General features: G+C 39.2%; 1 protein-coding gene across 3 annotated transcripts in view; it reads right to left on the reverse strand.

The window, feature by feature from the left end:
- Positions 1-1,810: 1,810 nt before the first annotated feature.
- Positions 1,811-14,535, reverse strand: part of wasf1 (WASP family member 1) — a 74,621-nt gene continuing 61,896 nt past the window's right edge. For 2 of the 3 annotated variants that reach the window (XM_088933523.1, XM_088933524.1), the window contains exons 6-9: positions 9,672-9,844; positions 8,035-8,211; positions 4,840-5,423; positions 1,811-2,948 (exon numbers count right to left, since the gene is read on the reverse strand). In XM_088933523.1, coding sequence (XP_088789649.1) covers positions 2,791-2,948; positions 4,840-5,423; positions 8,035-8,211; positions 9,672-9,844 — 1,092 coding nt within the window. In that variant the 3' untranslated portion in view covers positions 1,811-2,790. Of the gene's footprint in view, positions 2,949-4,839; positions 5,424-8,034; positions 8,212-9,671; positions 9,845-13,752; positions 13,831-14,535 lie in introns of all 3 variants that reach the window. The other variant, XM_088933525.1, reaches the window with a different exon arrangement.

Below are 14,535 nucleotides of genomic sequence, written 5' to 3' on the forward strand. Positions count from 1 at the left end.
GGTACAAATATGACCTAAATTATTTTAATTGGGGAAAAAAAATTAACCTCAATTAAATTAGAAAAACATACAAACTAAAAAATGTGATCAGTTTCACTAGAATGATATTCAGCTATAATGTGCCTCCTAGCTCTGCCACACTGGTGATCAGGTGAATGGGAGGAAGGTCATCACAGGATACAGGTGGAGGGGAGAAACTCTCTCCTTCCGAAGGGTGGCTGGGGACACCCCCAGTCAGAGTTATGTACATGTTGCTGATGTGACACGCTGCATCACAAATCTTTGGACAACAGAAGATACAATGTGATATTGGGAACTGTATGTTATGAACGCCTAAATCTAGGTAACACCCATAATAGAAAACACATTTAAACACTTTTGATGTATGTTTTGTCCAGTTTTTATTGCCTTTTTTGTAATGTTCATACTGAAGGCTGGGCTGAAGGCTTTATTTTTAACTATATATTGATGCTGTGATTTTCTGTTAAAAATCACCCTTGTTTGGCCCTCTGGGGGCTTTAAAGAGGATGTCTGGGATATAGCTACAGGGAAAAGAAGCTACATTTAAACTGTAAGTTATGAACTACTGTATGTTGCTCATCTGGAAATGTTATTGGAGCAAGGACATTGTCAAAAGAACTTGAAATTTAATAGCGAAGAAAACTGTAAGTGTCTCACAACCTACAGCTTTACTTTACGCAGAGACCCGATATCAGATACAGAACTGCGATTCAAAAGGCTAAGAGAAGCCAGTATATAGGAGTCAAACAAGGACTCGATCGTTAATGCAGAGTTTCAGACTGAATCAATTCAAACAAAATGCATCTCTTGTTGCAGTGCAGGTACAGTAAGTGCTCATTAATGGCAAAAGCTGTCGGTAACACATTCTATCAGAATGACAATATACTGTGAAGATGAAATATATTGTGAATTGTTCCTCCCTTTTCTTTTATGGCTTTTCTTTCCGAAGAGCTGAAAACGTGGTTTGCATACAAAAAGATTTGTGATACTTCTATAAAGCACAACCCATTTCCCACATAAATCCAATTACAATATTTTTAGCTATAACGTGTTCCACGCTCCATTCCTCAAAAATACAGCAGCCCTGTTATTTTCAATCAGCTCCCCAGTCATTCCAAGAGACCTATTACAGCAATTTACAGTCGGTTTGTGTTGTGCTGTTCCTTGCTTTCTGAGCACATTTATAGAATTGATCAGGTTTGAGCTCTTATTTCATTTGCTGTAGCTGCTTTAGATTGGAGTAGGAAGTTCCAAGAAACATTACTTTAATATACAGCACGAAAAGCCCTTACACTTGATTTATGATGCCTAATTAGAACTATCCAGAGAACTGTAAGAGTTCACCATTGCTGTGTCTATAAAGACAAAGCAAGCCTGTGGTGGATGAAGAATGGGTGCACACACGACTTAAATCATTATTTCATGCATTCCACCATCTTGAGCAAATAACGCTCCCACTGAAAAGTTCAATGGCCATCCCGAGACAAATTCACCATATGTCCTTGTTCTGCAGTGGCACTGGTGCTTCCAAAGTGGAACTTCAAAATTTGTTGCATTTCCAAACTATCAGTTCATGTGTCAAAAGAAAATTTTGGCCAAATGTGACTGCTAAACTAAGTTTCACATTTGAAAAAAAATATAATGATTAATAATGATGAGCTGGCAAGTGCTAGTGGTAACTGATTCTGACGCAGCTCTCTTATTCGCCAAAGTGTATTTGGAAATAAAATCCTCCAGCCTTGTTCAACACTTATATGACCACCTTAAACAACTTAACATTGATCGTCTATTTTAACATAATATTAGCTTTTATTAATTCAAGCAAAAACTGTTACAATAAACAGTACCATAAGTTACACAGTATACAGTATTTAAACCAGGTCTTTTCACATAGAAACAGCTAGTCCTTAAGAGTGCAGGCAAAGTAGTACACCACAGTACATTCATGAACATAAAATGCATATTAGAAAAAAATCCAAACAATAATAAGGCATAGTATATGGAAAAAAAAACATTTATTTTGAACACAGGCAGTGGAAAGTAAAAAGATCCTTCTTCAGTTTTGTTTCTAAACAGTTTCCACTTCTTACTGCAAGGAAAGGCATGAGACCCATCACAAAGTGTATAAGGCTCATACTGCTCAGCAGATGTGGTGTAGCACTGTAATAAAAAGCTGCCTCCAGTCTTGTAGTTTTAAAACGACTTCAAGTCAGTACTCACAAAGTGTGCAAACAATGAAACAACCAATTAATGCATTGTGTGTTAGCTGCTCATGCGAAATACTCAGCAACTATAATCACTTGATTTGGCTTGAACCAGAAGTGATTAGTCTTTAGAAACTGGTAGTATTAAAAAAAGATTAAAAATTACAGTTAAAATGAAAATATACAGTAGTTCCTCAGTTCTGTTTCCAACCAGAAGGTGGCAACTTTGTCCAAGAACTGAAGTTAGGAGATAAAAGGATATACCACCTCCTATATAATACTCAATGGCAAGTTCCAAAAGAGTGGCTGGGTTCTTGTTTCATTGTTCTCAAGTCAATGGGGAAAATTAAAACGCAATTTGGTAGTTTAACTGTACACCAGAAGACTACTATATTTAAAATAAAATTAAAGATGTAGTGTAGAAACTGAGTACAAAACAGTTGCAAAAACACTTGGAAAATGACCATGAAATCTGGTTTTATCCCTTGAACAAGTACCACAAATGAGGACAGCACTTATCGATAAAGAATAAAAAAAGTAAGCATCCTTCCCAACTCGGGTTGTGTCACTCCAGCCAGTCCACCTCATCAAACTCGGAGTCATCCTCGGAGTCGCTGTACTCCACCGCGATGCGCCGCGACAAGATGGTGGCCACGTCGTTCCCCACGCGCTCGTGCTTCGCCTCCTGCTCTCGCTGCTCCTCCACCTTGCGGAGCTGGATCCCTGCAACACCCCACAAGGAGAGCCGCTGAAGTGCCCCATCGCAGAGGAATTGAGCTACACTTGTTCCAGCTCTGCTACCTTCCAAAACGTGGGTGCTCATGTGAAGATGAAATCACATGAGCAAAGCATCTCTGCCCTGCCCATTACACTCGTTAAGGGGTAAGAAATGTCCAACACTTCTTACCACTAATGAAGGCTTCATATTTTCATTAAGGGAAACGTGCAACTTCGCACTGTTCTCCTACTAAGTAAGTTGATTATAGATGCGTCGATCTCCAGTGAAGCAAATTCTCCATGAATTATGGGGCACCGAAATGCATTTTGATTTTCTTGGCAGAAAGTACTCTACATGCCTTTTGCAGTTCATTATTTAGCTCATAGCTTTGCAGTGACCGACTGTTCAATCTTTTGAAACCAAAATTCAAATTAAGAGCAGATACTGGGGTTTGTGTGTTTTTTTTTTTAGAGGGCTAGGTTTTCCAAAAAACAATATTTGGAACTGTATACATTTGTGACATGCTGATCTCTGGTTAGGTTTGCTTTTTTCCCCACAGCGGCCATCCTGCGCTTAAACGTTTGCAGATAAAAAGGCAGTTCCTTATGATTTCATTGTGATGGCTCATTAAACAACAAATCAAGTGAATCATTGTCACGCAGTTAATTTTCTTGACTTGTAGTCTTGAACAGGACAAAATAGTTACTTAGGTCTTTGTATGCATAATCCTAAGGAAATCTTCCAAACACAAAACTGTAAAACTGTAAAACTACAATCACCACTTGCTTTAGCCATGATATGATCAAAAATATAGGGGTGCTTGGGCACACACAGTAACCCCAGATCAGGTACCTATGCTTTGCCATCCTGCACTGATGGAAATACTGCACTGTGTTGCATGTTATTGGAGATGTACCAAATACAATCCCCGTTATCAGAAAGCAACTTATTGCAGCAAAAGCCAGGGCCTGTTCATGACTGCTCTCCCCTGAGCAGGATGTCACTCCATTGCAGGGTGAGAAGAAAAGAGACAATCTTCGAACCGCCAATTAAACCTAGTCAGCAGCTGCTTTCAAGTACCTAATACAGCTATTCAAAAATAGCTTCGTTTTAAGTCATTTTGGTAAACAAAACATTTTCATCTGAAACATGGCATTCAAATCCTAAATGCAGCTTGGCTGGGGTGGCGTCTGTTCTCCTGGTAGTCTAAATACCACATCGTTAAAGTTTTTGTAATGCCCTGTAACAACCAAGAGTTTCATCCCAGTCTGGGTTTACACAGAGCTTTGAAATGATAATAAAATGATCATATTAGTCATTAATGGGACAGTAAGTGAAGTGAAGGGAAGGCAGGTCACCAAACCCTTTGTGGTACTGGCAGATTAGATCATTCATCTACACAGTTCTGTTTTATTAACATGCTGTTTTTCATGTCTTCAATGAAAACTGTTGTATTCTACTGAGACACTTTATATAAGGTATGTTAGACAAGGGCCATATGTGGGTATTATTACGCCATTTAAAAACAAACTTTTAGCTAGAATTAAATTAAACCCAGAAGAGGGTAACCGATATACCATCACTCACAAGTTCAAAGCTTAACCTAACCTGAGCTGCAATACAATTTTAATTTAAATTTAAAATATTTAAGAGACTAAGTTAAAGGAAACAATCTGGGGACACCTGTATTCAGTACAACCCTACAACCTGAGTCAGTTAAGAGTTATCATCACGGATGCTCATCCTTCAAGAACCTGCGCCATGGGAAAGTGCTGCCTTTTACATTTCTTTGCTCTATAGTTTACTGTCGTATACACTTAGTTACTCCGATAACTGCTTTTAATTAAAAAAAAAACAAGCATTCCCAGCCCATCACTGATGTTAGAATTTCCTCACCTTTGCGTATTGCTTCCAGAAGGACACTCCTGGCGTCGCTGATGACTGGCAGGTTGGAGGGGTGCCGCTTGGTGTCGGGACCATGCCCCATGTGCGCCAGGGGGGTAGGGGTAGCACCTGACAGGAAGGAAGGCACAGGGGGTGGGCCAGGAGGAGGGGGTGTAGGGCAGGGGGAGGAGGTCCTGAGTCCAGGGAGAGGCAGGGGAGGAGGAGGGGGAGGTGGGGGCAGGATCAGGCTCTCTGTCTGAGAAGCAGGGGGGGGTCTTTCGGGGGCATGTGGGGCACGGGCAGGGGAGGCAGGCTGGGCCAGAGGAGGGGCAACTGGTGGAGGGGCTGGGTGCAGGACACCCGGGGCAATTTGGAGGGGTGCCGGAGGAGGGGGGATAGCAGGGGGCTGTATTGGAGGAGGGGGCGGCACAGGGGGAGGTGGGGTGGCTCGCAGTCCTGACCCGGGCATTGTGGAGGGCAAGGGAGGTGGGGGAGGGGGCAAGGGTGGTGGCGGTGGGGGAGGAGCAGTGGGGTTGAGGAACACTGGCGTCCTGGCTGGGGACTGAGGACGGCTGTCTGTCAACCCTGAGCTGGAGCTGAAACAGATACAACAGAGCATTATAAGCAAATTCGCTGGGGTAAACAAGGCATGTCCTAGGTTAATCAGAACTAAAATGAATAAGTGCACCATTTTCTCCGGGGGGGTAGATCCAGGAGACTGAATTCTGATACAAATCACCATGGTATAAAATTGCTTAACAGTTTAATTACAGTATCGTAACATGTAATTGTCTTGGAAACATTTGGAAAAAGCCCACCCAACCACAGCTCTCTTCTAAGGGTTTTAGCTGGGAGGCCATGGCTGAAAGAGTCACTCCTATCAGGAAAAGGCATTTGTTTAAACAGAACTCAGTTCACACCAGCCATATCTGTAGCCCAAAGTCCACATTACCCAGTGAATCTGTCAAATGAACAGCAAATTGATAACAAAATGAAAACACAGCTGGATATGTTTGCACACAAATCAAGCCTTCAGCTTGAATCCATTTAAGATATTTAAATAAACCAAGGAAGAAAAATCTGTAAAAGGTATGGAAAAATATCTGTTGAACAGAAATAAATCAACATTTAGATTTTATATTGTACTTAAATATTCAGATCTATGATAGATTCTCTCAGACATCTCTCTGTGACTGACACCCTCTCTCCTGTGGGCACTGTGGATCCTGCAGTGTGCGTGTAAAACAGCAAATGGTCACTCCTTTATTCAGAGGTAAGCCTGCACTGTCCTTTCTCTTACCATACCATGGTGACCCAAATTTAATTAGAGGGATATAACAAATAACGAAAAAGGAACACTTAAAATCCCAATAAAATCAATGACAGCCCTGGGAGGGGAACCTTTTCGAGTTCACATTTTTCTCTGGTTGACTGAATTTCCCTGGTTTAGACTGAATTTAAAATTACTACACAGAACAATGACTAGAGACTATTAAAGACAACTACTGACTAGTAAAAGGGATAAATTCCTATAGTTACGGTAAACATAAAAGATGGATGAAAAACAGTCAAGGTATGTATTGTGTAAGTGTAAACATGCTCTCTGAGCAACAGGCAGGAGGTTTATAACAGTGCCAAATGTGACAAGCAACTAACAGGTCAGACAGATCTTTTAGCTGATGAAGACTTAGTGTTTGCAAGTATTACAACTAGGTCTTGAAACATTCCAGGAATTAGTGTACATACTAAAGAGTTGATGGAGGAATGCTGAGCTAAGAAAGTCAAATGCCCCTTATAGGAGTTGGTGTTTGTCTTCCTCCTAAACCTACATTAAGAACTCTGTACAGTCTCAAATACTTGTGTAAAAACGTTTTAAAATATATTTAAATAGGAAATTATACTTTTTAATTCTATTAATAACTGATTCTGTACATGGTGTTTTAGTAGGAAGAGATTTCTATGCTTCTCAAATGGTTTATTTTTAGGTTCATCTAGTGCTAAAAACATTCAGAAATAGTTCATATTCTTTTTAAAGGGTACCAGTTATATTTTCTGCAGCACTCTGATCAAAAAAGGTTTTCTTTTGGCTCAATAAAGTTCCTTACAGTGGAATACAGCAACAAAGAATTTTCAAAATCGGTTATCATTTTTGTGACAAGTGAAATCAGACCAGAAACTGGAGCATTTTATTTATTTTCAGATTCCTCCTACTGGTGTTAGGTAACCATTGTTGCTCACTTGTGTGTTTTAATATCACTTTGCATTTTGTTTTTGCTGCAGAACCATTTTCCCTTTCATAAATGCAACAAAGTAAAATGTTTATATGAAACTTGCTATCCTTATCAACTACTTTATTGTGTTTATAGACAGGAAAACTGTGTGGCCAAATGACTTTTGAAACCTTTCTTTTTTCCTTATATGTGAAATACAAATTGAGTCCAACAGGTGCTACTAGTATGTGGTTTCAAGAATCCATGTATGTTGGATGTGAGCAATGATGCACAGGACTCATCTATGAGGGGTAAAACAATTACATAATACTTTGAAATTAACTTAGAAATCTGGGCTGCAGATAACTAAAATCAATGTTAAAAAAAGAACTGACCTGGTTTGTAGAGGGTAAATAATACTGTAGAGACATTATTTCTAAGGAAAAATGTGTTGAGATGCTACACGTCTAAAACCCATCCATACATTTCCTAAACTGCTTTATCCAGTATGCAGGGTCACAGGGGAAGCCAGAGCCTATTGCATCAAGCAATGGGAGCAAGGGCAGGACACACCCTGGACAGGACGCCAGCCCATTGCTGGGCACGCACAGACACAAAACAGGCACGCATTCATATCAGGGCCAATTTTTACAGAAGCAAATGACCCTACCAGCATGTCTTATGGTTGCAGGAGGAAACACGAACATGGGGAGAACATATAAACTCAATGCAGACTCCACACTGATAGCACCCTTGGTCAGTAACCCAGGGGCCCGGTGATTCAAAACAGCACTGCTCTCAAACTGCGCCGCTGTGCCATACTCGCATTTAAAATTTGTTCAGATAAAGCCATTTTTTTTTCTTGAGCATGCCCCAGATTTTCAGGAGAAATACCAGTACTCAGAAAGACAACTTCACAAGCTTCAAGTGTGTCCCGCCCCATGTCAGTGAAGGATGTGGAGCCTGAGAGCAGAAACGCACGCGGAGAGCTCATTACCTGATGACGGAGGGTGCCTTGAGGTCTCCAACGGCGTGCAGCGGGGGAGGCGGGGGAGGCTCGTGCGGTCGGACGTACATCCTGTCGCTGGTTCTGTTCAGAAGCTCGTTCATTTGACTGTATGGCAGGGCTGCCAGCGAAAAGGGACCGTCTATATGATCCAAATAAACAGGCTGCCTACAAAACCGAAAAACAGCAGTGAGCTTTTCATTTTGTTTCACCTTATTGTAAAAAAAAATACTTGAACTGTAACTAAGATTTAAACACTTGCAAACTAAAATGGGATCGTCCACTATTTTGTGATCAGGTGCTAATGGATAAAGAGAAATGTGATGGAGTCACAGGGAATGGACATATACGACACAGGTGAATACAAACATATCTAACTCACCTGATTTTGGATTCCCACGCAAGGGTCATGAAGAAAATGTGTAGAAAGCAGAATGCATGAAGGACAGAAAAAGGACAGCATCAGCATATGTGCCATTAACTACATTTTGTTGAAACATTTCAATCTTCACTATTCATGCACAGACAAAACTGCCTTAGAGCACACGCTTGTAAGAAGTGCACAAACATTGTGCAACTGTTACCGGCCAGCACCCTGTGCCGTCTGTTAGCGTCCTGAGCTTTCTCTCTCCACTACATTTGGTGGTATGTTTGCATCAAGAACTACTACATCACTACAATGTCTAGTGGGGCATGGATTTGTTGTTCTTACATTAGTTGATTGGCTATATAAACAGATCCTTCAAATCAACTCATTTTGGCAATTACTGGAATAACATGACTTGAGCTCTATTTTGTTAACCCAAGGAACAATACAACTCAGACCATAAACTTTTACTGATTCGCACTGAATGGCAAGATGGTTACGCATAGTTGCATGATCTTTACATCTTTACATCTGTAAGAATTTCCTTACAGTTGTGATTAGCTTGGCTACATGTTGCTTTTTGTGTAAATCCATGTATTCCAAATATTTTTATTTTTTTATTTTAAGAAAGACAAGCCGTTAATAAATTTAAAATTTAATGTTGGGTATATTAATTGCAAGTATGATTTGTTGAGTGGTTTCTCATTGTATGTCGTTTTATTTTGTTGATAGCAGCAATTTCTATACAAAGGTTTAAGGAATTAACCTAAACTTATTTTGTGAATATAACTGTACTCCAGCATTGTCCAGTATGGTTCTGTAAGTTTTATAGCCTGATAACAGTTCAAAACCGGCTACGTTTTTTCCCCATGGTGGCCTACAAGTGGTAACCTCCTGGCAACATTAAGTTTAGCAACCCTTGGATGAGAGAATACACCTATTTCCTGGCCAGGCATAATAAGGACAGAGTACAGTACAACTCCTACAGAGAAGTGTGATTCATGTACACCCACCTCCTAGAGCTCTAAGCTCTCAATGGGGGATTTAACTAGCTAATGAACACAGTAGATGAACACTTAAAATGAAAAAAATGGAGTATGCTTATTTTTAAACTTCAAGACTGATTATTAAACTGCAGTAGATTTTTGTGATTGTATTTGGCCCGAATGCAGTGACAGAACTCATTCCAGAGCTCAACTGGTAACACTGCTTTGCTTTTACTTGGACCTTCTTGGGTAAAAAAAAAAAGTCTGAAGCAAACCTTGCATCGCAGTATGTCGCCGAGCCGTTGGCGATGTCCTTGTGTTTGTGTGCATTGTCCGAGTTATCCTCGGCCAGCTCTGGGCCCAGGGCGAGCTTCTGCCACTCTTTACGTCGGTCATGGGGAGCCCTGGGCACTTTCTCGGGCTCCTGAGGACGATCGATATTCTTCAGCTGCAACAGAGACAAGCAAGCAGGGCAGCATCAGGGATGTTATCTCACCAGTTCATAACTTCCAACTTGTCCTTTATGGGTTAAAAAGTATGAAAAGAACCCCTGACGCCATTATTCATTTTGTATGGGGTGGAATGCAGCTACAATAAAATGCTGCGATAAAGGGAAGGACAAAAGTAAATCAACCACTGCGGTTATGGAAGCATTAGCAATAATTACTGCCCAGGCCTCCGATTCACTCCTGGGATCTTACCTTTACCACCTATCTGCTGGGAAAGTCTGCACATTCCTCTGACACATTTCTAACTGAACCTCAAAATCCAGTTGAGGAAATGGAGACATTTAAAAGGTGCTTAAGGTTAACTGAATGGGTGCAAGGAATGCCTGGCCATGCTGGAAAAAAGGACACTAGCAGGCTGATAAAGAGACTACAGAAGTCATAAGTGACCTGGCTTCTCTATGCTCAACATCACATCTCCATTCTATCCTGAAAAAACGACGGATTAGAGTGGCAGTGCTCACACTGCTTGACTGCATTTACATTGGGCAAACAGCTCTTCACACTGCTGTCCAAGATGCTGTTTTTAGTTGTCTTTTATGTTGATATTAATTATTCTTTAGTTTTATAGAGATTTTCATCCCCACACAGGAAGGGACCCACTTCATCTACAACTGAAGTTCAGCACCCACATCGCACATCAATTAAAGGGATAAATTAAAGGGAACTTTAGGAAGACTACAATGTACTCAGAGTGGAATTTAGCCGGGACACTGAAGTTATAATATCCTTGCTCTTTAACAAAATTGCCTGGGGACATTTTATGAGCAAGCAGTCTGATCTTTAGTTGAACTAAAGTTGTTGTTTTTACAAACTTAAAACTGTTTTATGGAAAAAACTTGAAATGGTAAAAGGTGACAAACTATAAAAATAACAAACCAACATGCCCACATAAACACTCGACATGCCAAGAAAGCTTCATGTTTTTATTTCTCAAGATTTGGGAAACAGTGAAAAAGAAAAATGCCTGGAAGATACTTTATCCTGCACCAGATATGAACAAATCTCTACAATTCTAAAAGAAAGCATGTAAAAACATTTAACAGGATTAAGGATGACACCTCCTTACTTGATGGTGGCATAGACTTGCAAAAAAGACCACATGTCAAAAATGTGCTTTTAGTTTTCCTTATCCTTAGAGCCCTGCGTGAAAAACATCAGTGCTAATACAATAATTCTTAGCATCAGCTAAGAGATCTTTTTCCAGCCTATTCAGTGATCTTTACGCCACTTTCATTAAGGCATTTGGCTGATGCATCTATCCAAAACAACTTGTACAAATTGTACCCATTTATCCATTTATTCTGCTGTGTACTTAGCTAAAGCAATCCCGGTGAAGTAATTTGTCCAAGGTTATATCAGCAAATGACCCACCTGGGATCTGAACTCACAACAAATGACAAACAATCACTTCTTTCTAGGGCCTTTTTACTCTAATATACGGCATACAGACCTCTGATTATATACCATATGTTGCATTCTAGCCAGGATTCCCCATTTAAGTTTAACAATAAAATACAAAAATAATATTTATAAAATTACACTGACAGCCTAACAGAGGTAGCTGATATGAAGAATATATGAAAAATTGTTTTAAAGCTATAATGAGAACAAGAGAATTAAGATTCAGGAATTAAACAGGAATTTTAAATATTCTTGATTAATTTCCTGCTTTATTTTTATAACCACCTTCCTGAACACCTGACATAACTATAGTTTAAAAATACTTACAGATTTCTACAACTAATCAAACATTTGAAAATGTCTAATACTGTATTTATTATAGTAGAGGGCTATTGATGTTCATGTCTAAGTAGCATTAAATGTAAATATTAAAGCAAAGAAAGAGTGCTTTTTATTTCTTTTAAAAAAGCTCAAATTTATTATTTAAAAAAATCTAGTCTTCACCGTGAGAAAAGGCCTTATGTTAGAAGCACAGAATGCAAAGTCTGGTTACATGGCTTATATTTTAGCACATGTAGTAATGTGTAACAGAGTTAAACAAGAAAGGCATATTTTTTTCATATTAATATGAAATTTGTTAAATATCAGCTCCTAATGGATAAACTGCAAATTAGATTCAAGAGTTTCAACAGCCAGTTGTTCTCTGTATTTCAGAATGTCAGCCTGCTGCATGGGGAAATGCAGATGTTCCAATTCTCACAGGAGCTGGAATTATTTTTGCACTCGCTTTCTGCAGACATTTTAGAAACACAATGAGGACACCTTTTGTCTGCTAAAAGCACACCTAAGAAAATAATGTACTTATCATGAAACTTCCCACTTTTAAGAAGTGCAGCTGAAGTAATTAATCGGTATATAATTTTAAAGCAAGGAGCATCCGTATAGATGGACATCAGTGAGCCGCATTTCTGTAACTGACAATTAACTGGGTCAATGTAGCCCTGTTTTAAAATTAAATTAAGTTATTAGTACCGTACATATGAGCTTTCAAAGGAAATCAGCTAAAGAGTAGATAAGAGATGTGTGTTTCTACAGGAAAACAAAACCAAGAGCTAGAACACTTCATTTCAAACACAGAATGCCAGGCTTGTCAATACGTTTGACTGACAGCATCACCTCAGGTTCTGTTAATTGGGCCTCCTCTGAATTTGTAATTGCAATGTTAAAAGGGAATCATTCAACATGGGGAAAATGGCATCAATTATACATTCTGCTTAGTTTCATAATGAGATCAGACAAAAGAGCAGTCACTCAGTGGTTGGGCAGCCAGGGGAGATGTACTCATCCTGCTTCAAAGGCTTATATAGCAGAAGCCCAGATGTGTCTAACGTTACAAACTTTCCAGCACTGGTTTATACATCTTGTATTTCTTTTCATAGTTAATTATACTGCGTCAGATTATGGAATTATTTCTATATTGAATGTGGAGAGCACATTAGATTCAATTAGATGGTTAAGATCTACACAGGCCATGCCGCTAGAAAAAAACATGACCATCTAATTCAAACATTCTCTCTACACTGTGACTGATGAAGCTTAAATCTGAATGAAAGTCTTCTGATTTCATAACTTTTTGTATTGTCTATTAACCCAATAAATCCAGTCAGTAAATCCTGGCAAGACAGCATGGCCTGCTGCACATCATGCTGTTCCAATTAAGAAAGCTTTGTCATTAAGTATTCCCTAAACATGCTTTAAAAGATTCTTAGAACGTATGTGTATGTGAGTAGCCCCTGTTGCTTGACTATGGCTGTATATTGTGATTCTTGGTTTCATGCATAGCAGCAAACAGTGCAAGTGTTGGAATTCTGCACACAGCAACCGAGTAACAGCTGAACTACACCTTGTCATCTGTCTTTAAAAGCACAGCAAATCAGGAAAAAATAAGCTTAAGATAACGAATACTCAGAGAGCTACTTTGCATCAATAATTCTGGGTTTTCACTTTTTCACAGAGCTAAGGACAGCTTTTTACATGTGACTGGAATTGAACTTGTAACAGATTGAATCATGAAGTTACAAAATATAACTAGACCGGTGCATTCTGATAAGGCTATTGCTTGTTCTAAACCTTGGATCTGAAATCAATCCAAAAACTGACTAAAGCAACTGTTCTGAACAAAGCTATGATTGGCAGCAGCTACCCAATACCGAAAATCAGCTCAAGCATTGCTGAATGTGTGAAGAATTCCAATATATATAGCAAAATATACAGGTTTTTTTGCAAAAACAGCAAAAACTACTGTTTTTTTCCCCAAAAGGTCTTAGATTATCAGGAGTTAGTTAAAAAATCTGTGAAAGTAAAGTTAGTGTAAACCAACCAGAAACAAACTGAAGGGCTGCAAGCTCAAAGCTGGGTCAGGGTCTTCAGCTCGTGTCTTACCTACCTCCTGCAGGGTGTGGGTGGGCTCTGTGGTGACACAGTTAAAGCCCTGGGATGTAACGTGAAATGGCATTTCCAGCTGCTTGGAGTCAAACACATTAGAGAGGTTGTCAAGGGGAGCACAGCCAATGAATACATGGTGAACAGGCTATACAAAAGCCATACAGCAGACACCTAATATCCCGTTACATGTTGCACATACAAAGGACATAAAACTGATAAATGACCTGTGGATATTTAACTACCCTTCAATTTTAAAAATTTGTGAGTGGAGAGGACATAAAGCAGCTGTGTAAAACACTTCTATACTTTCAAGTGACAGATTTATCCCATTAAATTTGCTTATGTATATCATGTAGTTATAACACAAGTTGCATGTGATAAGTAAAATGAAAGCACTTAAATGCATTTTTCATTATCTTTTTTAAACTTGTGATCTGCACTCCTCTTATTTTATCCTCAGTCTATTTCAGTCATCTTCCTACAGTATGAAATCTGTGTGGTAGCCTTCCTTTAAATTTCAGCAGAGTATTACACTGCTAGTTACCATGGTTACAGAAAAATTAACTTGCCACTGTTAGTGGTAGAATTCAAGTCTTAACTGATGCAGTAGTCAAGTGTAAATTGAATCTACAGTAAGTAACAATGTGGTATTGAGAGCTACAAACAAGCAATAGCGGCATCTTTTTGATTTTGCTGCTCATTTTCAAAGCCCATGGTTAACAAAATAACAAACCTTTTTTTATTCATGGAAAACATTTTTGTTGTATTTGCTTCATTAGTTAGA

The sequence above is a fragment of the Atractosteus spatula genome, chromosome 2, assembly GCF_055471065.1.
Source record: "Atractosteus spatula isolate fAtrSpa1 chromosome 2, fAtrSpa1.hap1, whole genome shotgun sequence".
Classification (NCBI taxonomy): domain Eukaryota; kingdom Metazoa; phylum Chordata; class Actinopteri; order Semionotiformes; family Lepisosteidae; genus Atractosteus; species Atractosteus spatula.